Below are 25,108 nucleotides of genomic sequence, written 5' to 3'. Positions count from 1 at the left end.
GTGCTCTTACATTTGCAGTATTACTCCCCTTAGCCTACACCTTTGCATTTGTTTTCAATTTGTTTCGTATAATTCCTCATGCTGTCTTTCTTCAGGTGCAGGAAGCCATTTCCACCTGCCTGCCACCTCTCATCCCTGCTGTGAAGGATCAGGCTCCACAAATGGCTCAGAGTTTATTGGCAACTCTGCTTGATTCGGGGAACTACGGGGATAGGAAAGGAGCCGCACATGGCTTGGCGGGTCTGGTGAAGGGCCTAGGCATCCTGTCTTTGAAGCAACTGGACATTATGAGCTCCCTCACAAATGCCATTCAGGACAAGAAAGGCTACAGGCGGAGAGAGGGTGAGAGCAAAGGAATACAATCAAAGTATCGGTTTCAAGTGATGTATAGCACAATAATTTCAGAGGATTTGGAGGGATAGCTTTATAGAGGAAATTACATCTCCACATATCATTACAATGGACGACCACCCAAAAGGGCCAGTGTGCTAAATTTTCACAGGTTCGCATTTATATTCGTTTTAGGAAGCACTATTTTTGTCTTTCCAGCTTCATCAACAGAACAAGATATAGCCAGGTGTTGGCTTAGTGGTTAGGGTGGCTGCATCTTCGGGTCCTGAGTTTGAGACCCGTTGGCTGCTCAATTAGCACCAGGTGGGATTGACTCAGCCTATCATTCTTCTGAGGTTGGCGAAATGAGTACTGGTGCGCTGGTAGAGGGGCGCAGCATCAGCAGCACAGCCGCGCTTTCAAGAAATGATAGCTACCCGGCAGCCAAGCTGTCGTATGCAAGAACAGAACAGAACAAGATGGTTAATATTGTTGCGGACCCGGAGTTGCGGGGGTACGAGGGTGGATGTATCCCGGACTCGCTGGGAATCAAGGCCGTCACGCATCAATAAGTCCGTGTCGTGGTGGGTCGTGAATCGACCGCGAACGCCAACAATTTAACCACGTGACTCAGTGTCCTCTGTCTGACTACCGTTTAATTGGGAACACGCAGTTCCCTTATCAGGGAATCGTGCCCTCGGCGTTGTGCTGCTCTTATCTTTATTGGATCTTGATTAATGCAGCCGAGCATACCGCTAGCACAACGCCAGACTGATGAGAGCCAATTAGTTGGGGAATTATAATCTCCTGGCTAATCTACGTACAGACATTGCTGGACCAATGGAACAAAGGACAGACACGGGCAGATTGAAAGGAAAATGTGAGCAAGACAATTTATTTAAAGCAAGGCAACGTAGGGAAGGACAGAAGGGAACTCAAGGGCTTTAATGGAGTCAAAGCGTAACCGGGGCAGGAAAAGGGGAAATGCAATAAAAAGCAATCAAGGTGTGTATTCACAAAAAGCAAAGAAAATGCACAAGTCGCAAACTTAACCTATTCCTTACCTACTGGATTACAAGACGGGGCACCCATCAGACCTCACACACGGAGAGACAATTGAGGGAGGGGCAGGGTAGCCTTAGCCTACCATACATGGAACCATCGCCCTCCCCAGCTTTGCGCCGCTCACTGGAACGGCCCCAACACTGCACTCCACAACTGAGGGTCCACTAGCTCCGTCGGGAGCTGCGAGCCGACAGCCACAAGCGTCACAGATCTCTGCCAAAGCATCCGGGACCAGGGAAGAAGCGAGGGCGATGTAGAGCATCCGGGACCAGGACAGAAATGAGTGTGACGACCAGTGCAGAGATTGACGAGTGGGACGACCAGAACCGAGAGAGAAAGAATCAGCACGTCGGGCACAGGTTTATAGCCCCGATTGCAGTCGGGGCCAAATTGCCACATGTCGAATCTTCCGAGGCGGCCTGGGACAAGCTATTGGGCCATCTCAGATCTTACGAGCTGGCCGCATGACAGCCATTGGGGGATTCCCCCGCAGCCCCACCCATTCTGCTGCCTGCCCGGATATTCACCTACTTGGTTCTTCCAGCTATCGCCAAGAGTGGAGCTCCTCACTTAACATGGGGAAATCCCTTTTTACCCACATGCACCCGGGACGAACCCAACATGCCCAAAAGTGTCCACGGCACAAAGCCAGGGAATGAGGCAATTATTGCAGGGAGGCTGGGTCGTGCCCTGGTCGTTTACTGGTCACGTTCAAGTGGAGGGGAATGAACGGAGATGAGGGAAACAAAATACAGTACAGAGGTAGATGGAAATAAGTTGCATTACAGGATAGACATGCTTACAAACAGACAAACAAGGACTTTGTGTAGCTTTAAACAATTAATGTGTATTTGGCGTGTTCTTCTAAAGCCATGGCTTTGGCGATGCTTCCAGAACACTGGTGTTATTCGCACATGTTGAACAGTCATGGCAGGAAAACAATGCATGCCCAACGTGATGACAGCCGTCACGGCACACGTCATTACGCACCGATGGTGCTATTATCCCAACATGATGACAGGGGACGCTAACTACCCAACCCAATGCATTTAAATACATAATAACCCTTACAGGGAAGGTGCTATTCTTGATGTCCATTACGGAAATAACTATTCTATGAGGCTGCATACTGTGTGTGCATTTCAATTTCGACATGCAGTTTATAAAACCGCATCAATATATAATTTGTGAAAAAAAACAAACCCTTGCCTGACGTAAAGGAAAGGACACTACCACAATGCATGGGTGCTGAAAACACAAAAATTGTTATGCATTGATAGAAAGAAGCATCGAGAGAAATAAAAGTATAAATTATAACTAGATAACTGCGATCACAAAGAGATTGCCAAGGATAAGCCTCCCCCAGCGCCCACGATCTAGTGATAGCCATATTTTTTTTGGACCGCCATATGACCTTGACCTTTAACATTTCGGGATAGAGTGCAAATTAAGAAATTGTATCCCCATCTGCAATCTCAACATAAAACGTACATCATGAAAATTGGAGGAAAATTATTCAAGTTCTGATCAAAAAAGTGTTTTCAGTTAATTAGATCACAATCATAAAAAAGTAGGTCAAGGACACAAATCAAATATCAGGTGTAAAACTTCAGTGCAGGTACACTATTATGATGCCAGAACATCTTGGAAGGCCAAACAGTCTTTGAGATTCTGCATTGGCAAAATTGAGCGATGACAAAAAAAATACTTTATTGTTTTGAGAGCGCAATTTGACCTTTCTCTTTAACTCGGATGGGTATGATATAAATTTCACGTAAATAGCCAATCTTGAAAGGGCAATTTCGTTATGATCGGATTAGGTCAAGGTCGAACATTTTTATGTCATCTCCTCATACTTTGTATGCCATTATTGAAGCAAAATTTCATTCTGAAAGTCCCAGGCAGCTCCAAGATGCAGCTCGGAGAGAGGCAGCAAAAGAAGTAAGAAAAAAAAGAAAAAAAAAAATGTATATATATATATATATATATATATATATATATATATATATATATATATATATATATATATATATATATATATGAAACTCAAGTGGTGGCTAAGTACTCTTAGGGGTCTAAGAAACTCTAATGTACCATTAAAACTTGGGGACACTAATTGCAGAAACAAACCCCATAAGCTTCTTATCCTTATGGGGGAGGCTTCATAACAATTTAGAAAACAAGTAAAGACAGAACGAGAAAAGAAAACCCATGAAGGCAAACAGGTCCAAGGTAAATGTCGTTTCCAGTTGCTGCATATAATTTGCATACCAATTAATTGCAGTGCAAATGATGAAATTGCAGACTTTTGAATGTTTACCTCTTACTCACTTTGCACTCCCCGATTGTTTTTCAACTTCAGGTGCTTTGTTTGCCTTTGAGACGCTGTGCTCCATGCTTGGACGTCTCTTTGAGCCTTACATAGTTCATGCATTACCACATCTCCTCCTGTGCTTTGGAGATGGGAATCAGTACGTGAGAGAGGTAAGGTCAACCACTTCCTAACTTGTCGATTCCATCATTTGTTAAACCTCTTGTGTGATCTCCGCCATTCCGGAGTAATTTTCCATTTTCAACTTCCTTGTTTATTGCACTTAATTGTAACTTCAGATTTTAAAGGACAACCACCCACTGTCCAGGAACATGTGTTTATCAGGAACCGTTAAAACCGCTTACACATTGAAAGCAATAACGAACCATGCTTCCCCCATTGTCTCGGGTCGGTCGCCTGCATTTTTTTTCATTTGTTTATTTAAATTTATTTATATGTTCATTTCCGGACGCTTTCTGACGGTTCTGTGATTTAAAAAAAAAATCTTGGTGTATCGGCTTCGATGTCCATAGGCACACGAAATTTCAGCTTTCTACGTCACCCGGAAGATACCGAACTTTAATATCAGTCAGTGAATCAGTGGTTAGAATGAGCTTTATATACGAGATATGAATTAATTCTGGCACTGGGAACACACACCTGTATTAGTGAAATAATTTCAATGGCACACTCGAACCTGCATATTTTGGACAATGCTGCACCACAGATGTTTTTCATGAAACAATCTTGAGTGCCCTTACGTCTTCTAGCTTGAGGGTGCACCTTGTTATTCTAACTTATCTGAAAGGAATTGTTTCAAGGACAACAAAGTTTTTAAAATGTGCGTTGTTCAGCACAGAACAACAATTTAAACACAATTGAACTGCTCTGAGACTTCTTGGAATGTCGTCTGAGGGCCAGTCAGAGAATAATCCACCACTCAACTTGTATTTGCTCCAAAGGAGGAAATGGTTAAGTATTACACCTGATATTGACTACAACGTCATACAATGATAAGGATAGCTACCTAGTTATCTAGTTCTGTCAAGTCATGCCTGACTTCCAGTGACATTCATGATCAGATTTCTCCACTCTGTATTTCTGATCATGATTGTTTTCTTGCCATGCGTCAAAGTGATTTGCCATCGTTGTCCTCTGTGCAGTGTCTGCACTAGACGGGTGATCCGAGCCATTGTTCTCCATAACATAATCCTCTGCCAAGCATCATCAAGGCCAGATCAGGTCAGGTATGGGAGCATGCGCCAGAACAGCATGCCGCTGCGTCCACTTTCCGCCGGTACTCCAGGGGCCTTTGTCTGGCCATCCCCCAGGCAGATGCCAGGCCCATCCCCATCTCCTTGAGATGCTGATCAACCTGCTGCAACCACGAGGCACGTGGTCGGCCCGTTCGCGTCCTCCACTCACGAGGCTCCCTCACTGAAAGAATCTGGTGAGCAGGATCAGCATCAAGAAAATGAGCCATGTCCATACAGCTGCAAGTGACGCTCACAGACTATGCAGGTAACAAATCTCATTTGAGTCTCTCTCAACAACCGCTCGTTGGACACAAAGTCCGACCAGCGATAGCCAAGGACTCTCCAAAGAGACCTGGTACCAAAGGAATTAAATCTCTGTCTCAGATCTCTGGTCTCACATCGACACACATCGATGATCTCACATCGATTGAGCAAGACTGGAGACACCAAGGACCTGAAGACTCGGACTTTCGTCCTCCCGCACAAGTAATGGCAGCGCCACACCCCATGATCCAGTGAATCCATGACCCCAGGCCCAACCCAGATGTCTGTTGACCTCTGGTTCACAGCCAGCGGAGACATGAATACCATTGCCAAGGTAAGTGAATCTCTCCGTGACCTCAACATCCTCACCACAAACTGGTATAGACAAGATAGCAGTATCCAAGATGTCATTGAAAGCCTGGATCTTAGGTTTGACCCAGGAAACCCTTAATCCCAGGAGCTCCGACTCCTCATTCAGCACCCCGAGAGCCCACAAAAGGATATCGAGAGTCTCCGCAAATATAACTGCATCATCTACGAAATCAAGGTCAGAGATGTTGACATTCCCAATCGATGCACCTCAGCTTGATCTCTCTGACATTCTCCCCAGAATCCAGTCCATACAAGTGCTGAAAAGTGTGGGGGGGCCAATACACACCCCTGACAAACTCCAATAACAACTGGAAATAAGTTAGAGATGGTATCACCACATCTCACAGCACTCTCAGTACCAGAGTATTGTTCAGACATCAGATTGATCAGTTTTGGTGGCACTCCACGAAGACCAAGAATCCTCCAGAGGGCATCACGAATAAAGGATACGGTCAATCGTAGACCACTTTGGTGTAAAGCCTGACTGCTCTGGAGGCTGGTGTTCAAGCAGATGGTGGCGAACCCTATCAAGAATTATCTGAGCAAAGACCTTGCCCGGCACTGAGAGTGGCGTCACCCCTCGGTAGTTGTTGCAGTTTTGGCAATCACCCTTCCCTTTCCAGAGAGGGACAACAAAGCCTGGGATGATGCCTGTGTTCCAGGCAGAGCACATAACTGCATGCAATGACACGAGTACATCATTTCCACCAGCCTTGAGAAGTTCAGCATGGATGCCACAGATCCTCGGAGCTTTACCGCAGTTCAACTGATTCACCGCAGTCTGTGTTTCCACAAAAGAAGGTGGACCACAGTTGATTGGAGGGTCAGCAATCGGGATAGTAACTCCCCTGAAATCCAACTAGATAGCTGGTGGATCAGCCTGGTCCAGCCACTCAAGGTCACTGGCCCAGCGGGCCTTCACTTCGGACTCCTTTGTCAAGAGCCCACCACCCTCTGCTCTAACTGCAGTGCACCGAGGGACTGGCTTGGAGGAACGCAATGCGTGAATTCCCCTGGAAGCAGGACGAGAATCACTTCACCACAGGTGATGCTCGACCCCCTCACAGATTCCTTGCACGTAGTTTTTCTTGTCCACCCTCAGCGCTCGTACAGTTTTATGCCTCAGTTCCCTGAACAGCTCAGCTCTGCCATTCAGCCTGGCCCTGTGACTCCGGTCAATGGTGTCCAGTGTCCCTTGAGAGAGAAAATTTTTCTTTGCCCTCCGATGAGTTCTAAGACGTCCACCGGCAACATCAAGGGTGATTGTCTTGAAGGCACTCCACAACTCTTTAGGATCTCCCAAAGCACCCAGACCCCCCAAATCTCCACTCAGCTTGTTCGCAAACTCCTCAGCGACCCTCTCATCCTTGAGCTTGCCAACATCTTGCCAAGGCTGGGATGGTACCATTCTCCTGAATTTAAGCTGCAGCTTCAGAGTTGCTGCAACAAGCCGGTGGTCAGTATTGATATGAGGAACTGAGCACTCCGGGAGGCCCTGCAGTTCTGGATCATCCTCCAGTGACCAACAACGAGCACATGGTCAATCTCGTTTGCCACACCGCCAGCGTTTGAATACCAAGTCCAGCGATGAGCTTGTGTGTGCTGAAACCATGAACCGGCCACCATAAGTCCATGACCTCTTACAAAGTTAAGGAACTTTGTGCTATTCTGATTCACAGTTCCAGGCCCATGAGGACCAACACATCTCATAACCATCCCTATCATTTCCAGTCGATCCATTGAAATCCCCCAAGATGAGAAGCGTATCTCGCCTGGGGCACTGATCAACCACAGACTCGAGCATGGCGTAGATTGTGTCCTTCACGGTGAGGTCACTCACCTCAGTCGGAGCAGACACAGAGACCAGGGAAATGACACCCAAGGAGTGACGAATCCTTCGTATTATAATACGCTCGTTGACCGGTGTTACCTCAATTATCATTGGAGTCAGCTTATTGGACACAGCTTCAGCAACTCCTTAGGCATGGTAACCATCAGAGCGACCAGACCAATAGTCGATGTAACCACGCGCCATGATCTCGCCGCAATCCGGTCTCCGAACCTCAGAGAGTGCTGCAATATCGATGTCCAAATGCTTGAGCTCAGATGATAACAGAGACAGGTGATCCTCCTCTCTTTGGGATAGGACATTCCAAGCACCCACCCAAAGGGACCGCCTCAGGTTTACCCAAGGAGACCACCGTCTGGTGGACGACATGTCAGCACCACCCCGTCACACACTACCGCAATCTATTCCGGGAATGTTACCCCATGGTTTCCCTCCTATCATCAAAAATTGGGGGTCCCGAAGGCTTTGCCCCAATCCCGCCATCTGGTGAGCTGCCCAGCGAAGGGAAGCCGCACAGTAGGCACTCCCACGGAGTGTTTTTCAGATTATTTTTTGGGTGCTTTTCGTATGTTTTACGGGATGAACGGTTTTATGGTGGATGGAGTGCAAATCCTGCCACCAACCTCCGAATAAAAAATAACGCAAATGAAGGAGGACATCCGCAGACACAGTTGGGCACTATATATGGATGGCCGTTTGCTCACAAGGAGCTCCTCCGCCCTTTAACAGGTTTTGTTTTTAATCCTGCTGGGTGTCCATATCATACAACCTCATCACCAAGAAATATGGTGGGGGAGATGGTATAATCACCGACAACCCGACTATGAACGGGTTGCTCCAGGTTTACATGGTATCTGTAGCAAGTCACAGATCTAATCTGATCTGACGTGACAAAAAAAAAATCCAACCATTATTGGCTATATGTGCCAACTGCCTGCATGACCATCACCACCTATCCTATGGTTTCACGTAACCCTGATCGGGAGGCTAAAATGGGGAAGTACACCTTGCCACCTTGCCCAAGGATGGCTCATGGGTTACTGAATACAAAGGCCACCTCCACTTTCAAAACGATTTCTGCCTTTACCCCGTTACACCCTTAGCCCTTTGGTTTTAAAAAAAAATCTGAATCGCAAGGCAGCGGTGGATTTGGTTTGAGACTTTCCTTCTCCTAGATGAGCTGCCTACCAAGGATAATGAGCCCCATCTCCTCATGACTCGGCACAGCAACACTCTATTCTAAATATGTTAAATTGTTGTGAATATAAAAGACATAAACAATACATGGGATCGACATTGTAAGATTTAAATAATAAATATTGACTTGCACAATCGTAGTTCATGAAATCAATCCTCAGGCAGCGGAAGACACCGCGAAGACGGTGATGAGGAATTTGAGCACCCATGGTGTGAAGCTCGTCCTACCATCACTCCTTGCTGCTCTTGATCAAGATTCATGGAGAACAAAAACAGGTTTGCTTTTATATATTTTTTTATTTTTTATTTTTTGATGGTCCTGATCTCTCTGCTTTGCATTTCCAACATTCTGAGAGCATTTCTGGATGTTTATTCCTTTGTTTCCATCCAGGTTCGGTGGAACTGCTCGGCTCCATGGCCTACTGTGCCCCAAAGCAGCTTTCTGCCTGCTTGCCCAGCATCGTTCCAAAACTTACAGCTGTGCTAACGGATTCCCACTCGCGTGTGCAACGAGCAGGCACTCAAGCTCTCCACCTCATCAGTTCCGTCATCCGAAACCCAGAGATACAAGGTATGTGGGCGTCGTGGGAGCACGGTCGTGTTGTGGTGTTATGGGTTGTTATTGTGTAGGTCAAGGGGAGTGAATGCATTTTTGTTGGGTGCAGTGGTGAGGGGGGAGCTGGCTGTGCATGTAGCAGTTTGGCAGTGAGAGTGGAGGTGTAGAGGGAATGGGGGAGGGGGGCTGTGATGGAGGAGGGTGGTGTTTTGTCCTATCAAGTAAATTGAGAACGGAGATGATTGATATGTAGCTGGATGAAGAGAGAAATTCCTGCCATTTTTAACGAGCAACAAACTTCACTGCTTCTTGGCTCTGACTTTTTGAACAGCCATCACGCCTGTGATCCTGGAAGCTTTGACCGAGCCTGGTGGGCAGGTGCAAACTTGCCTTCAAACCTTGCTCGACACAAAGTTTGTCCACTTTGTGGATGCGGCATCGCTGGCTCTCATTATGCCGATCGTAAAGCGAGCCTTCATGGACCGTTCCACTGATACACGCAAGATGGCTGCACAGATAATTGGCAACATGTACTCGCTCACTGATCAGAAGGTGAGTTTCGTTCTCTCGTGACTTCAATTCTGCTCTTTTAGTGTCAGCTGCATTTTTTGGAAATTACATTAAACGTTTTGCAGCATCTTCAAGTTGTTCCAGCATTATGGTGTTCAATCATCTGAACTGTCCTTTGTTCATGACTTTTCCCCAACATTGGGCCTTCATTTATTATTTATACAAATCTGGTGTATATTTCACCTGTCCCCCTCTCCCCGCCCCCTCCCTCCCTTGCCAAGATCCACAATACTCTCTACATACCACTTACCTCTTTCCTCCCTGTTACTCTGATCGCCTACCATACTTCTTTGCTTTCTCATGCAACTCTTCCCAAACAAATTTAACCAACTATTTCTCCCTCATCATTAACCTCGCATCTCTTTCTTTCTTTAAATTTAATTTTATTAGTGGTGGTGGTCGGGGGGGGGGGCAGTGTTGGGAGACAGTTCAGAGAATAACATCTGTGAATTTGTTTAACTGCATCTGATAACAAGTTCCTCTCTGGTCTGATTTCTGCACCAAATACCCATCTGAACTCTGATTTAATTTCAACATTATTTGATTTGTGGGCCCTTGCAGGACTTGGCTCCATATCTTCCGAGTATCGTTCCAGGCCTGAAAACATCTCTTCTGGACCCAGTACCAGAGGTGGGTGTCTCTAGTCTATGAGACATTTCTTTATCTATGTTTGTTTGAAATATTAACTCCCCACCCCCCCCCCCCCCCATTTAATCATTAACGGTTCCTCTCCTGCTTAGCTCATCTGATATCCTGCTTAGCTCGGTGCTATCGCCGATGATTCGCCAATACGTGATGAAACCGGTCCGGTAGGTGAGGGGGTGTGTAGCATTGGGATTCTCATGTGTGTACTTTTGGCGAATATCTTTATAGTTGTCGAGGAATTCTGGGAAGGGTTCGAAACAGCATAGTGCTTATCTTGTGTTGGTCTTCTTGGGTTGCTTTATGCAGCTTCTTCGGCCAGAGTTTCTTCTTCTTCTTCTTCTTCTTCTTCTTCTACTTTCAGCTGTTCCCGTTAGGGGTCGCCACAGCGGATTATCCGTATGATCCGCATAGTGATTTGGCACATGTTTTACACTGGATGCCCTTCCTGACGCAACCCTGGTCGCCTCTTACGACACAGGGATATGGTACACCTATTTTAACCGGGGTATACACCGGCCCAGTATACTGGTACTCATTTCGCCGACCTCGGAAGGATGACAGGCTGAGTCAACCCCCTGGTGTATTAATTCAGTGGCCCAACGGGGCTTGAACTCAGGACCTTTTGGATCCCAAGCCGCTGCCCTAACCACTGCGCCAACACCAGGCTCCGTCTTCGGCTAGAGTGTGGGAGGGGTCAATTGTTTATATAATCCTAGCCACCTGGGTTTAGTTGATTCGGTGAGAACTGATTGGCTTGTCCCTCCATTCACAGGAGAGAGATGTGGGTGGGTCTTTCTTCATTTATATATTGACTGCTTTTGACGTTTATACGTGGTGCATGCCTGGGAGCCTCATTGGTATGCATTGCTGTCTGCGCTATCGCTGATGATTCACCATTAAGTGATGAAACCGGTCCGGTAGGTGAGAGGGTGTATAGCATTAGGATTCTCTTGTGCGTACTGTGTATGAACATTTTTATAGTTGTTGAGGAACTCTGGGAAGGGTTCAAAACAGCGTAGCACTTACCTTGTGGGTTGCTTCTTCTTGGGTTGCTTTATGCAGCTTCTTCTGCAAGAGGAGTGTAGGAGCGGTCAATTGTTTGTATAATCCTAGCCAGTTGGGTTTAGTTGATTAGGTGAGAGCTGATTGGCTATTCACTCCATCCCAGGTGAGAGATGTGGGTGGGTATATATATACACACACACACACACACACACACACACACACACACACACACACACACACACACACACACACACACACACACACACACACACACACACACACACACACACACACACACACACACACACACACACACACACACACAGGGGAGAACAAGTATTTGATACACTGCCGATTTTGCAGGTTTTCCCACTTACAAAGCACGTAGAGGTCTGTAATTTTTATCATAGATACACTTCAACTGTGAATTACGGAATCTAAAACAAAAATCCTGAAAATCACGAAAATCACATTGTATGAGTTTTAAATAATTAATTTGCATTTTATTGCATGAAATAAGTATTTGATCACCTACCAACCAGTAAGAATTCCGGCTCTCACAGACCTGTTGGTTTTGTCTTTAAGAAGTCCTCCCATTCTCCACTCATTACCTGTATTAACTGCACCTGTTTGAACACGTTAGCTGCATAAAAGACAGCTGTCCACACTCAATCAATCAGACTCCAACCTCTCCACAATGGGCAAGACCAGAGATTGTCTAAGGACATCAGGGACAAAATTGTAGACTTTGCACAAGGCTGGGATGGGCTACAGGACAATAGGCAAGCAGCTTGGTGAGAAGGCAACAACTGTTGGCACAATTATTAGAAAATGGAAGAAGTTTAAGATACCAGTCAATCTCCCTCAGTCTGGGGCTCCATGCAAGATCTCACCTTGTGGAGCCTCAATGATCATGAGAAAGGTGAGGGATCAGCCCAGAACTACACGGCAGGACCTGGTCAATGACCTGAAGAGAGCTGGGACCACAGTATCAAAGAAAACCAGAAGTAACACACTATGCCGTCGTGGGTTAAAATCCTGCAGCACACGCAAGGTCCCTCTGCTCAAGCCAGCGCATGTCCAGGCCCGTCTGAAGTTTGCCAATGACCATCTGGATGATCCAGAGGAGGAATGGGAGAAGGTCATGTGGTCTGATAAGACCAAAATAGAGCTTTTTGGTTTAAACTCCACTTGCCGTGTTTGGAGGAAGAAGAAGGATGAGTACAACCCCAAGAACACCATCCCAACCGTGAAGCATGGAGGTGGAAACATTATTCTTTGGGGATGCTTTTCTGCAAAGGGGACAGGACTGCACCGTATTGAGGGGAGGATGGATGGGGCCATGTATCGTGAGATCTTGGCCAACAACCTCCTTCCCTCAACAAGAGCATTGAAGATGGGGCGTGGCTGGGTCTTCCAGCATGACAACGACCTGAAACACACAGCCAGGGCAACTAAGGAGTGGCTCCGTAAGAAGCATCTCAAGGTCCTCGAGTGGCCTCGCCAGTCTCCAGACCTGAACCCAATAGAAAATCTTTGGAGGGAGCTGAAAGTCTGTGTTGCCCAGCGACAGCCCCGAAACTTGAAGGATCTGGAGAAGATCTGTGTGGAGGAGTGGGCCAAAATCCCTGCTGCAGTCTGTGCAAACCTGGTTAAGAACTACAGGAAACGTCTGATCTCTGTCATTGCAAACAAAGGTTTCTGCACCAAATATTAAGTTCTGTTTTTCTGATGTATCAAATACTTATTTCATGCAATAAAATGCAAATTAATCATTAAAAAATCATACAATGTGATTTTCAGGATTTTTGTTTTAGATTCCGTCTTTCACAGTTGAAGTGTACCTATGATAAAAATTCCAGACCTCTACGTGCTTTGTAAGTGGGAAAACCTGAAAAATCCGCAGTGTATCAAATACTTGTTCTCCCCACTGTATATGCAGTAGACTAGGCGTAAGTCGGCAGCGTGTAACTCGTCACTTCGCCTAAGTCGGCAGCGTCAACAAGTCCCGAATTTATCTAATGTTAAATCCCTTTGAATAAAGTCTGTAAGTCGTCATCATTAAGTCGTCACTTCATCTAAGTCGTCAGTAAATTACCACGTCTAACTCGTCGCACGGAACTTCTACCTCGTGAGAAGCCTGATTTCATTGAATCGTGATGCGCCCTCATTGGTTTACACCGCCAGTGATAGGCTATTTATAACTGCGCTGCGTTCAGCTACAGTCAGCGCGCCGCCGTCCCACATGCATCTGAAGAGGTAGACAGGCTGCGCAATGCAGTCTGGCGAAGGAGTAAAGGATCGATCGAGCTTCGTGTTGAAGTCCTATCATGGTTTTATATTGGCTTGTTTTGTACATCACCGCACACACTTACACATAGGTATTGAGTGGTAGTCATCACGATGACTGTGTGTCATGTAATTTGTCGATGGTATATGAGTTTTCATTCCATATTCATTCCAATGAATGAATTCTAACAGCCATTCATTCCACATTTGTCGATGGTATATGATTTTTCATTCCATATGAAAACTCATTCTACATTCATTCCAATGAATGAATTCTAACAGCCTTTCATTCCACATTTATCAATGGTCATATACCATCACCGATGGTATATGAGTTGTCTTACAGTTGTTCATTATCTTTACTTTTGATAAAGTGATTCATGAATTCCATCTTTGCTTGATCACTTTCCAACTCACCAATGAACCCCCTCCTATGCCCCGAGGATTGTGGTTCCCTTTTGGAACAATAGCTGGCTTAGAGATTGTTGCGCCATCTCACACGTATGTGTCCAGGCCACGCGCGACTTCACCCTTCACCCCCACAGTCATCATGAATGTTCGCATACGCGTAAGTCGTCACATGTCTAAGTTGTCACTTTTTTCTCGGTCCCGATGGTGACGACTTACGCCTAGTCTACTGTATATAAACACATACACGGATTCTGGTGTGGATCGGGGTCACAAGGGCAGTTCTCGGATTCACTTCCCGACCTGTGACCCCGAAGCCGACGAACCGTAGTTAATCTGTGGCATGACGGGTTGCTAAGCATCCACAGACACCATCTGGGACACTTGATTTAGATAGGGTCCAGCATCCAAATCCCGCTTTACCTTCCTGGCAAATGAATCACCTCCAGATAAGGACTGTGCTTCCAAACGCTCTACTGCTATTCATTAAAATGGCTGAGCGATACTATAAACGGAACGTTGGCTAGTGGCTAACCATAACAAAACTGCAGGGCAGAACTCCCATTCACTCTTTACACACTTTTTACCAATTGAAAGAGATTATTGGACAGTTTGGAAAGCATTTTATGACTTATTAGCAAAAAGCATGTGTATACATAAGGCAAACAATGTCACAAGAAAGCTCTTACCCCTAAGCACAGAAGCCCACTTAATCGGTCAACTTAGTCACAGGGACTACACACTTAGACACCTCAGTCACTCTGGGAAAAGAGTTAAGAAGGAGGGATAGAGAAGAGAAGAAGGCAGGACATATTGGCAGCCCCTCGCTCACCCAATGCAAGCCGACAGGCTTAAGTTTGTCCCAATGTATGAAAGGAGAGGAGGGAAAGGAAGAGGAGTAGTGTAGAGAGAGGTGCAGGTGAATGCCTGTAGTTATTTTGAGGAAAGAGTGAGATGCATGTCAGTAACCAGTCCTAAAAAGGAGGAGGGCTTTATCGTTGAATGCTCTTTGTGCATTCAGAGTGAATGAATTCGATGTAGCAGAAGTAAAGGCCCTGTCACACCTTGACGATTTAGCCAGCGTATGCCGACGTATGAAAAATTTGTCTAAAATGCTGGCACACGTCGAATACGTATAGGTAAGTTTTGTATACGTTAAGAGCACGCTGGCATACGTCGTAGTACGCCGAGCTGTTAGACAAATTTTCCATGCTTGAAATTTTTTGACGTATGCCAGCGTATGACTCGCACGTTCCACATAACGCTGGCCATAAGTTGTAGGCACGTTACGCGATCGTTGACAGACGTCGACACACGTTACTTGTAAGTTATTCATAAGTTGAAACACGTCGAGGTAATGTTTAGCATACCCGAAACTTATTTCTAACCTATGAGTAACGTGTTGTAGGCACGTTACGCGATCGTCGACACACGTTACTTGTAAGTTACTCGTAAGTCGAAACACGTCGAGGTAATGGTTAGCGTCAGTGTTCCAGACTCCCTGTTTTTTGTTTTTTTTCTTCGGTATGACGGTGATGTTGACACTTCTATTTCTAGTGCGATTATAATATAATATAATTATTAGGCTGCCGCTCAACAATTTAAATCATAACCGCACTAGAAATCGAAGTGTCAACATCACCGTCATACCGAAGAAAAAAAACCAAAAAAAAAAAACGATGGAATCTGGAACACTGACGCTAACCATTACCTCGACGCGTTTCGACTTATGAGTAACTTACAAGTAACGTGTGTCAACGATCGCGTAACGTGCCGACAACTTATGGCCAGCGTGTGCGGAACGTGTGTCATACGCCGAGTACGTCGAAAAATTTTCAACATGCTGAAAATTTGTCGACGTATTCGGTGTACTACGACATATGCCAGCGTGCTTCAGCGTGCTATTAACGTATCAAAACTTACCCATAACATATTCGACGTGTGCCAGCGTATTCGGCAAATTTTTCATACGTCGGCATACGCTGGCTAAAACGTCAAGGTGTGACAGCGGCTTGACACTTCGATGTCTAGTGCGGTTATGATTTGAATCGTCGAGCCGCAGCCTATTAATAGCCTACGCCACGTGATCGTCGGCGATACGCTGCCGCGTGCTATGCATAAGTTAGACTATCGTTGGGCATAGGTTGTGAACGCCGACAACACGTTCAGCATTCGTTGATATAAGTTATCTATATGTTATCAAAACGTTCTGTGTACATTACTAATACGTTATGCATACGTCCAACTCGTTATGAATACGTCCAAACCTGCAAAAAAACATCAATAGTTCAGCGTACGCCAACGTTTTACATACATTTTGATACCTTGCCATACGCTGGCTAAAACGTCAAGGTGTGACAGGGCCCTAAGAGATGGTGCTTAAATCGGTGTCCTGCCTGGCATATCCAGGGAAACTCCACTGCTTAGTCCGTGTGTCAGCCTTCCGCTGCACTGCGTTCCCCAGCTCGTTCATCCTTGCATGGTTCAGCATCGCAAGGTTCCTCCTCTCAGGTTCAGTATTGGCTCATCAATTCCCCAGACACGCCAGCTCTCCCTCTCGGCCCTCGAATCTCCCGGCTTGTATGGTGCTTGGGAGAGGCGTGATTTCGGTACTGAGCAGCATCTAGCTGCTCTATTGCGTGCCACTTTGGTTCTTAGATGGTTGTCTTGTGTAGTTTGAATGCACTGGAGGGCTGTCTCCTCATTGCTCTGTCCTGCTTGGGTACGTGTCAATATCATTTTGTGTAATTTTTTTTATGGTGCTGTCAGTGGAGACGGTGGTATGTTGTTAACATGATATAAAGTTTGATTCAAAAATGATCAAGTCTTTAAAATCAATTTTGTCAAATTGATGACAAAAATAAAGCTGCTGTGGTGTGCTTCGATTGTCGTTTTATAATTGTTATTAGCTTATCTGGAATTTAAGTTCCAGATAAGGTATTGTCGTCACGCACCATCCGTCCGTCTCCCGTTTTGACTTCTCCGGCCAAACTGCCGGGCCGATCAGGCTGAAATTTGGCGGCAACGTTCCTTTCCTGATTGGAAACGGGGATTGCAAAGCTCGTTCCACTCGCATGACTTTGAGTAGGTCAAAATGGCCGACTTAGTAAATTCCTTCAAAAATCTTCTTCTCCAGACCCACCAGTCGGAATGCCACCAAATTTGGGTTATCTGGGCCAGGGCCCAGATAAGCTATGAGTCCGGTGGTCCCTTTTTTTTTTTTTTCGTTATTATTTTCTGTTTACGCTGGTTATATTTTCTGCATCTGAAACGGATTTTGCTGTGAGGTAGGTACGAGCTGTATCGGCGAGGGCTCTGGGAGCGATGGTGAGAGGAATGGGCGAGTCGAGTTTCCAGGACTTGCTGCCCTGGCTTATGAAAACTCTTACTTCTGAGCAGAGTTCTGTAGATCGCTCCGGAGCTGCTCAAGGTGCGAGCACACAATGCTCATGGCCATTTTCTTTCTTTTACATGTCATATTGCTAACCTATTTCTGTCAAATTTGATGTTTTTCTCCTTTTGATCATCCAGGTTTAGCAGAAGTTCTGGTGAGCCTTGGTGCTCAGAAGCTGCAGACTCTCATTCCAGACATCATCGGTAGCGCGAGCCGGGCAGACTTGCCCGCTCATGTCCGAGACGGTTACCTGCTCATGTTCGTCCATCTGCCAGCTACGTTTGGCGAGGATTTCACCCCTTATCTGGGCCAGATAATTCCAGCTATTCTTAAGGTTCGTCGCTGTTACCCCTTGACTCTACACCCGGAGCCAATTGTAGCTCAAAGCCCGGTTGCAGTCTTTTTCCATGCGTTCTGTAAGCTCTCTCATCTACATGCAGGGTTTGGCAGACGAGACGGAGTTTGTGAGGGATACAGCCCTGAGTGCTGGGCAGGGCATCATTACCCAATACGCAGAGAGAGCCATTTCTTTGTTGTTGCCTGAACTAGAGCTTGGTCTTTTCCATGACAACTGGCGTATAAGGTAATCTTTGTATTCACTCGCATCATCATCTAGTCGTGTGACATCGCTTGACTGTGCTGATTAAGTTAACCATCCACCGATAGGTTTAGCTCGGTGCAGTTGCTGGGCGATCTTCTGTTCCACATCTCTGGAGTAACAGGAAAGATGACAACCGAGTCTTCCTCAGATGATGACAACTTTGGCACTATCCATTCTACTCAGGTAGGCTGGTGTTGTTCACTTTATAATCTCTTCAATGCCTTAACAAGAGTAGTAATGCTCACTTTTTGAACTTGATCTTCATCTGCTCGATTTCCTGCACTCATTTAGTTTTGTCCTCCTTTAGGTCATCTTGGAAGCACTGGGAGTTGAACGCAGGAATAGAGTACTTGCCGGTCTTTATTTGGGTCGATCAGATGTAGCAGCCTCTGTGAGGCAAGCCTCCCTTCATGTCTGGAAGGTTGTCGTGTCCAACACACCCAGAACCCTCCGCGAGATCCTTCCGACACTCTTTAGCCTTCTGGTGGGATTTTTGGCCAGCGAAAGCTACGATAAACGCCAGGTTGGGAAACTTTCTTTTTGCCTTATTTTAAACCATTTGTAATTCTGTTGTTTTGTTTTGGTTTCTTTAGTCCATGAAGCTTCTCATCCTCACACCCACAAATTAAACTCCATAAGCGTTATAGCAAAAGCTGAACGAGAGGAGGCTTCAGGATGCAGTGCGTGGAGTTTGACCCGAACAGCCTTTCTCAGATTGCAGCAAGAACTTTGGGAGATCTGGTGAGAAAACTTGGAGAAAAGGTTCTCCCTGAAGTCCTTCCTATCCTGGAGTCTGGGCTCAACTCACCTGATGGTAGCCAGCGCCAGGGAGTCTGCATTGCGCTCGGAGAGACAATGAGAGCAACAAGTAGAGAAACGGTATTGTGGGGATGGGGGGGGGGTGCGATGATGAAGGGTGGAGTAAGAGTAGTAAATGTGATAAATGAGAATCGGTCAAAGGTCAAAACTCACCTCCTCTCCTTAGGTGTTGTGCTTCGCAGAGAACCTGGTCCCACCGGTTCGTCGGGCACTCATGGATCCTTTGCCATCTGTAAGGACAGCTGCAGCTAAGACGTTTGAACAGCTCCATGTGACCGTTGGACACCAGGCCTTGGACGACGTTCTACCAGCTCTGCTGTCCCACTTGGTGAGAGCGATTGCCAGGTGGAGTGCATGAGGGGCTCGTTTGGAAAATGTAAACTGGCGCTGATGACATCATGGACAAATAGATAATAAATTTGAGGTGTGTCAGAGAGACAGCGGTCACGGGAAATGAAAAGATCATCAAAGATTTGTGCTTTAATTAAATTTATTTATTTGTGATTATTATTATTGTTATGATTGTTGTTGTTATTTTACAGGATGATGATTCGCTGTTTGAGTTTGCTCTGGATGGTTTGAGGCAGGTTATGGCAATTCGGAGTCGCGCAGTGTTGCAATATCTTATTCCGAAGGTAACGTCAGCTTTCAAGTGTCTTTCCTTCATCATGCTGTCGCTCTTCCCTCCTGTCCTTTGTAACGTTGTTTCGTTTCTTGTCTTAAAGGGAAACGCATCGCAATTCATCTGCTGAGAATTGCCGGTGTAATCGTGACCAAATTTTTCATGTTCTTCCCCTTTTTGTTGGAAAAAGAAAATGCACAGAAAATGCTGCTTCAATGGATATCGCAGTAGTTTCTGTGGAGGCAGCCACAGCTCATCTTTGTGGGGTTCCTGATCGGCTGTGAAAATCATGCGATGGTTCACAGCCAATCAGTGTCTTGTATGGCGACATATTAAGCGCTCGAGCTTCTCCAACAGAAAAGCCTTCATTTTGTTCTTCCACTCCACCTTTTCCCCCCAAGCTCACAACTCCACCCGTAAACATCCGTGTGCTGGCCTTCTTGGCCTCTGGTGCTGGGGAACCACTCACAAAATATCTGGACGTCATATTGCCTGCCCTGCTCACTGCCCTGTCATCTCTCGGCCCTGATGCTCGTCCTGAAAAGGTTTGCTTAGGAACATGATTAGGCTGTTGACTCTTTGGTCGGTGGGGTTGGGAAAAGATCAGCCATTAATTTGGACGATCAGAGAGCCGAGACGTATATGCACTCGCCTCTGAGCTGTCTCGCAATGGGGTTTGAATCCCGGCCCGGCTATAAACTGTCATACCAGTGGGTTTCTCAGACAAGGCAAACCAACGATGTGTGTGCCGTCCCTCGGATGGACGTTAAACCAGGTGCTCAATCTGCTGGCATTAGTTGCTGGACGTTGAAGATCCCACCGTGTCCTTCATGAAGTGTCACCAACTTATCGCCGGCAACATGGCTAAATTCCAAATTGGTGCTCTAAACCGCATGGGGGGGCACTGCGTTAGCAGCACAGCTGTGCCTCAAGCAAATGATGCTACCTGCAGCCATTTGCTGCATATGAAAGAAGAAGAAGAAGCCATTATTTTCACCACTTGGATGATGAATATGTCTTCACTTATTCTGTATTCGTACTCCCCAGCTCTCTCAGGCTGAAGCAGTCATCCTGGCTGTGGAAGACGAACTTGGTTCCCGATTAATGACTGAAATTCTTCTTGAAGCTGCCCGTGGGCGACTGGCAGACCGAAAATCTCCAGCGACCGCCCTGCTCGCGGCCTTCTGTGCTCACGGTCGTGCTTCTTTGAACGAGTTGGCCCCAACCCTCCTCCGAGGCCTTGTCATCCTCTTCGGGGATTCGGAACAGGAGGTTTTGGGATATGCTTGGGATGCATTGCACTCTGTTGTGAAGGTTCGTTTTGACTTTCTGTTCTTGTTTGTGTCACTTTTGCAGCATGTTATTGTGAGGAGGTGATTCATATAATATATCAAATACCTTGAAGTGAAGATGGGCATGATAGCCGACATATTGATGTGGAGATGTGAAGTTTTATTTTCAAGTTTATGGCGACAAACACACGGTTCAAGCACACTGGAATTGGGTTGACAAACGGGTGTCGGAGGTTAGGGATGTTGCTGAGATTTTGTGCAAATCTTTCGAGAAAAATCATATTAGTTTATGAAACTTCAAGACGAGTCGAAGTTGAATTCTCCTGATGGAAATAAAGGTGGATCTTGTTGTCTCGTATTTCCTTTCATAGAGTAGTATTGCTGAGATGAAGATGAGGTTTTATTGTTGTTGTTGTTGTTGACCTCATCTATTGATCTCACCATCATAACATTCCTGTGCACTTTGAAACAACCAATCATTTGCCCTGTCCACTTAGCGGCTGGAGCCAGCAGAGCAGCAGCAGCTGGTCCGTGAGCTTCGACCGGCTCTACGACTCGCCTCGTCTGACCTACAACCAGGCCAACTTCTTCCAGGCTTCTGTCTCCCAAAAAAGGTTTGTTCAATCCCAGTTTGGATCTCTGACACATATTGACGTTTCCTCCATCCTGGTTTGGTGATGGTCATTTCATGATTACCTTTTTCAGGGCGTTGCATGCGTCCTTCCAGTGCTTCGTGAAGGTCTCCTTTCAGGCTCCCCTGATCAGAAGGAGGAATCTGCACTTGCTCTCCAGTCTCTCGTTGCTCTCTCCAGTGCTGAGGCCCTGAAGCCCTCACTGGTGCATCTTGCTGGACCACTCATCCGCGTGCTCGGCGACAGATTTGCTCCGTCGACTCGCACCGCGTTGCTTGATGCGTTGGCTCTACTGCTTGACAAGGTCTTTCTGAATTTGCTTCTTCTTGTGTTCTTGTCTTGTGTCTTCTGAGTTTGGACATAAAAGCGTGTCAATTATTTGTCTCAATTTTAAGGAACAGTCTTGGTTGCGCTCTTCTGTGTTCCCTTATTGTGTCGGTGCTGTTGGTGGCTGTGATTGTTGCGAGGTATTCCATCGTTGGCCTGCACTTTTGTCCCCACTATTTGTGAAGCTTGTATGTATAATATGTTGTAAAAACAATACTTGCATTATTTGTTCCTCCTGCTGACTCCATCTTTGCTCCTTACTTCTTTGGGTTCCTTCTTGGTCTTCCGTTTGATTGTCATCGTCCAAGCAAAGAGCCCGTCCTTACGCATGGGTTAATTTCACGCACTTCTATGATATCTACGGCTTGTTTTATTATGACTTGAGACAAATAATTTTATCATGACTTCAGCCGATCACTTTCCCATCACAGGCAGGTCAGTGGTCTGTCTGTCCACCACCTTTCTTGGCTCGCACCCTCTGCTCTTTCTGTACTCTGTCACCTCCAGGTATCTGCAGAGTGCACGGGGTCCACCATCAACCCCTTTCTCGTGAAACGACCTAAATTCAGGATCACCGCTCACCTCCACTCATTCGTTCCTCTCGTTTTTCCCTGCCTCCGGAACCAACTTCCACATTCTCTTCAATCTCATTCTTCTTCCAGGTCTTCAAGATATATTTTCTCCACCAACTCAGATCCTCCCCCCATCCAAAACCATGATCTTTCCTACCCCCGTTAACTTCCCACCCCCTCCCGACCCGAAGCCGCCCTCCTTCCAAATATCCACTTTTCCTTCCTCAGAGTTTGCTTCTGTATCCATCTTGTCCCCCGACCTGGAGGGCATTATTAAATGTTTTTATCACTTGGAACCTTCCCATGCACAACACATCCACCAGTGTCCAATTCGTTCTGTGCAGCAGTTTCGAAAAAATAAAAGCAAACGCACTTTACAAATGGTATATACCTTAATATGGTTCCTCCAGCTTTGCACATCAGCACATGTCCCATCAAAGGAGAAGCTTTCCTTTATTCAGTGCGTAATTATTTTCGATGTACAAGTCGTGAGTGCGGAACATCATTTTTAATTGGCAAATTCGTCAAAAATTTCTTTCATTCGACGTGCTCTTTTTCATGCGGATATCCTTGACGGGTAATCGTCACCAGACTGCGCAACCACTCGTCTCTAAATTCTAATCGGCTTGCAATTATTCATACAATACGTTACTCTGCTTTTATAAGCAAGGGTCCACATAAGAAAAAAAAAAAAAATATATATATATATATACACCATATTACCATCATAATCATCGTTATACTGTGGTTATTAACCTCCGCCATCGAAGATCGGAGGTTACCGTTTTCACCCCTTTCTGTTTGTTTGTTTGTTTGTGAACAGTATTACGGAAAAACTCCTCGACGGATTTCGACGAAACTTGGTGGGGGGGTTAGGTATGGTCCAAGGATCATGCCATTAGATTTTGGACTTGGTCCCCCCCCAAAAGAAAAATTGTTAGAGAAAAAAAACAATTTTTTTTTGCATTTCTACATGTTTTAAGTGATTTCCAACCCCCCACAAAAATTTTTTTTTACCCCCCCCCCAAAAAATAGAGAAATTTTTTTTTGCATTTCTACATGTATTAAGTGATTTCCAACCCCCCCCCCCCCCCAAAAAAAAAATTGTTTGAGAAAAAAAAATTTTTGCAACTTTTTTTTTCAACAAAATTTCGATTTTTTTTTTTTTTTGCATTTTTACATGTTTTAAGTGATTTCCAACCCCCCCCCCCGACCCCAAAAAAATGTTGGAGAAAAGAACTATAACTCTGTCAGCACTGTTGACATCATATTTAATATAAAGTTCACTTGAGTGACCCAGCAGTATTGGCGGCAGAGGTTTTGCACTCTCCCGAGTGCTCCCCCTCCAGTTAATTCTGGTTTCCATGACCGATGTCGAAAGTCAGAGACGCAGCTTCCTTCCGAACTAACCAGCAAAACCTCTTGGCTCGGCACGCGTTAACAGCCATGGGTTTTAGTTTCCTGGACACTCAGGAATCTCTTTATCTTGCTCTGTTTTTGATGAAAACAGTGAGGTAATAAGTATTTGTAATCTGTGTTAAATTTGGGTTCCCTATCTCCACACATCTGCCCCAACAGCCACCCTTGTGTTTTGTGGAAGTAACACAGGCAGGGTGGTTCAAATGGCCTTTTTCTATTTATTTATTTCTCCCCCACCCCCTGCTTTATTCAACCTCTGCTGGGACCAACCTAAGTCTGAGTATGCAATTACAATGTACGTAGCAATAATTTTGAATGTCGACCTGATCTTGATGGTTTTTCTGATTCAACGCAACTCTTTGGGTGGGCGACAGGTTGGAGTTGGGCTCAAGGCTTTCTTGCCCCAGCTGCAAACCACATTCTTGAGAGCCTTACAGGACCCTTCGAGAAGCGTCCGCCTTCGTGCTGCTGCTGCTTTGGGCAAACTTTCTCCGATCCACAGCAAACCAGATGGCTTGGTCAATGATTTGTCTCAGTCTGGTCGAAATGCAGAAGATATAGCATACAGGTATCTCTCCTTGCCTTTCTGTGTCTGCGTTTTGGTGAGGATTTTGTCTCTCTAATAATTATTTTTACAATGTGGCTCAGTCCATCGTGAACGATGCTTCTCTGTTTTTTGTTCATTTTTTTTTTAAACAAAACTGTCATCCCTCCTTATCGATATTGGTGTGCCATGTGCAAAAAGCGGAGTGAAGCAGTTGGTTCACTTTGTATGTCTGTCTCAGTTTATGATCGAGGAAAAACTATATTTCATTTGAATGTTATATTCTGATAACGAACCTGCAGGGTAGCAGGACTTTGGCTCTAAATTTGACAAATTGTATGGAATCTCGTCCCAAGTGTTCACGCGCACAGACGAGTAAGGTGATTCTTAAGTGGTACAGACGCTGAAATGACACAAGGGGGAGCTCTCAAGGGAAACTGCACCGCATCCTTCGGGCACGGGTGCGTTTTATTTATTTACTTTAATATTAATTAATTTATTTTTTAATGTCTATCTGCCCATCTATCTGTCTCTCTGCCTGTCTGGCAGTCAACCAAATTGAAAATCATTCCAAACAGGAAACTTACTGTTTTTACGGACGTCATAAAGGACACAAATGGGTACGAATAACTAATTTAATGTGTTAAATTAGTTGGTGTAAAAGACTCTGCATCAACGATTGTAAACTTCCGAAAAAAGTTTATTTATTATTATTATTATTTTTCCTACAACCCATAAATATCTTTATTTTATTTCAATTGAATTATAT

At 45.5% G+C, this 25,108-nt stretch overlaps 1 protein-coding gene across 2 annotated transcripts in view; it reads left to right on the top strand.

The window, feature by feature from the left end:
* The window catches only part of GCN1 (GCN1 activator of EIF2AK4), a 69,827-nt gene that overhangs the window by 31,632 nt on the left and 13,087 nt on the right, over window positions 1-25,108 (top strand). For both annotated transcript variants that reach the window (XM_085876293.1, XM_085876285.1), the window contains exons 33-51: window positions 96-342; window positions 3,758-3,879; window positions 8,806-8,920; window positions 9,036-9,215; window positions 9,532-9,752; window positions 10,332-10,400; window positions 17,409-17,547; window positions 17,649-17,845; window positions 17,952-18,094; window positions 18,178-18,295; window positions 18,420-18,635; window positions 18,827-18,991; window positions 19,098-19,259; window positions 19,474-19,566; window positions 19,955-20,098; window positions 20,601-20,867; window positions 21,343-21,459; window positions 21,551-21,781; window positions 24,170-24,363. In XM_085876293.1, coding sequence (XP_085732419.1) covers window positions 96-342; window positions 3,758-3,879; window positions 8,806-8,920; window positions 9,036-9,215; window positions 9,532-9,752; window positions 10,332-10,400; window positions 17,409-17,547; window positions 17,649-17,845; window positions 17,952-18,094; window positions 18,178-18,295; window positions 18,420-18,635; window positions 18,827-18,991; window positions 19,098-19,259; window positions 19,474-19,566; window positions 19,955-20,098; window positions 20,601-20,867; window positions 21,343-21,459; window positions 21,551-21,781; window positions 24,170-24,363 — 3,140 coding nt within the window. The remainder of the gene's footprint in view (window positions 1-95; window positions 343-3,757; window positions 3,880-8,805; window positions 8,921-9,035; window positions 9,216-9,531; window positions 9,753-10,331; window positions 10,401-17,408; window positions 17,548-17,648; window positions 17,846-17,951; window positions 18,095-18,177; window positions 18,296-18,419; window positions 18,636-18,826; window positions 18,992-19,097; window positions 19,260-19,473; window positions 19,567-19,954; window positions 20,099-20,600; window positions 20,868-21,342; window positions 21,460-21,550; window positions 21,782-24,169; window positions 24,364-25,108) is intronic.

Source organism: Eptatretus burgeri, chromosome 1, assembly GCF_056783735.1.
Source record: "Eptatretus burgeri isolate ZD-2024b chromosome 1, Ebu_testis_v1, whole genome shotgun sequence".
In the NCBI taxonomy this organism is placed as follows: domain Eukaryota; kingdom Metazoa; phylum Chordata; class Myxini; order Myxiniformes; family Myxinidae; genus Eptatretus; species Eptatretus burgeri.
Note: the sequence above shows the minus strand (reverse complement) of the source record. Positions and strands in the feature narration are given on the sequence as shown.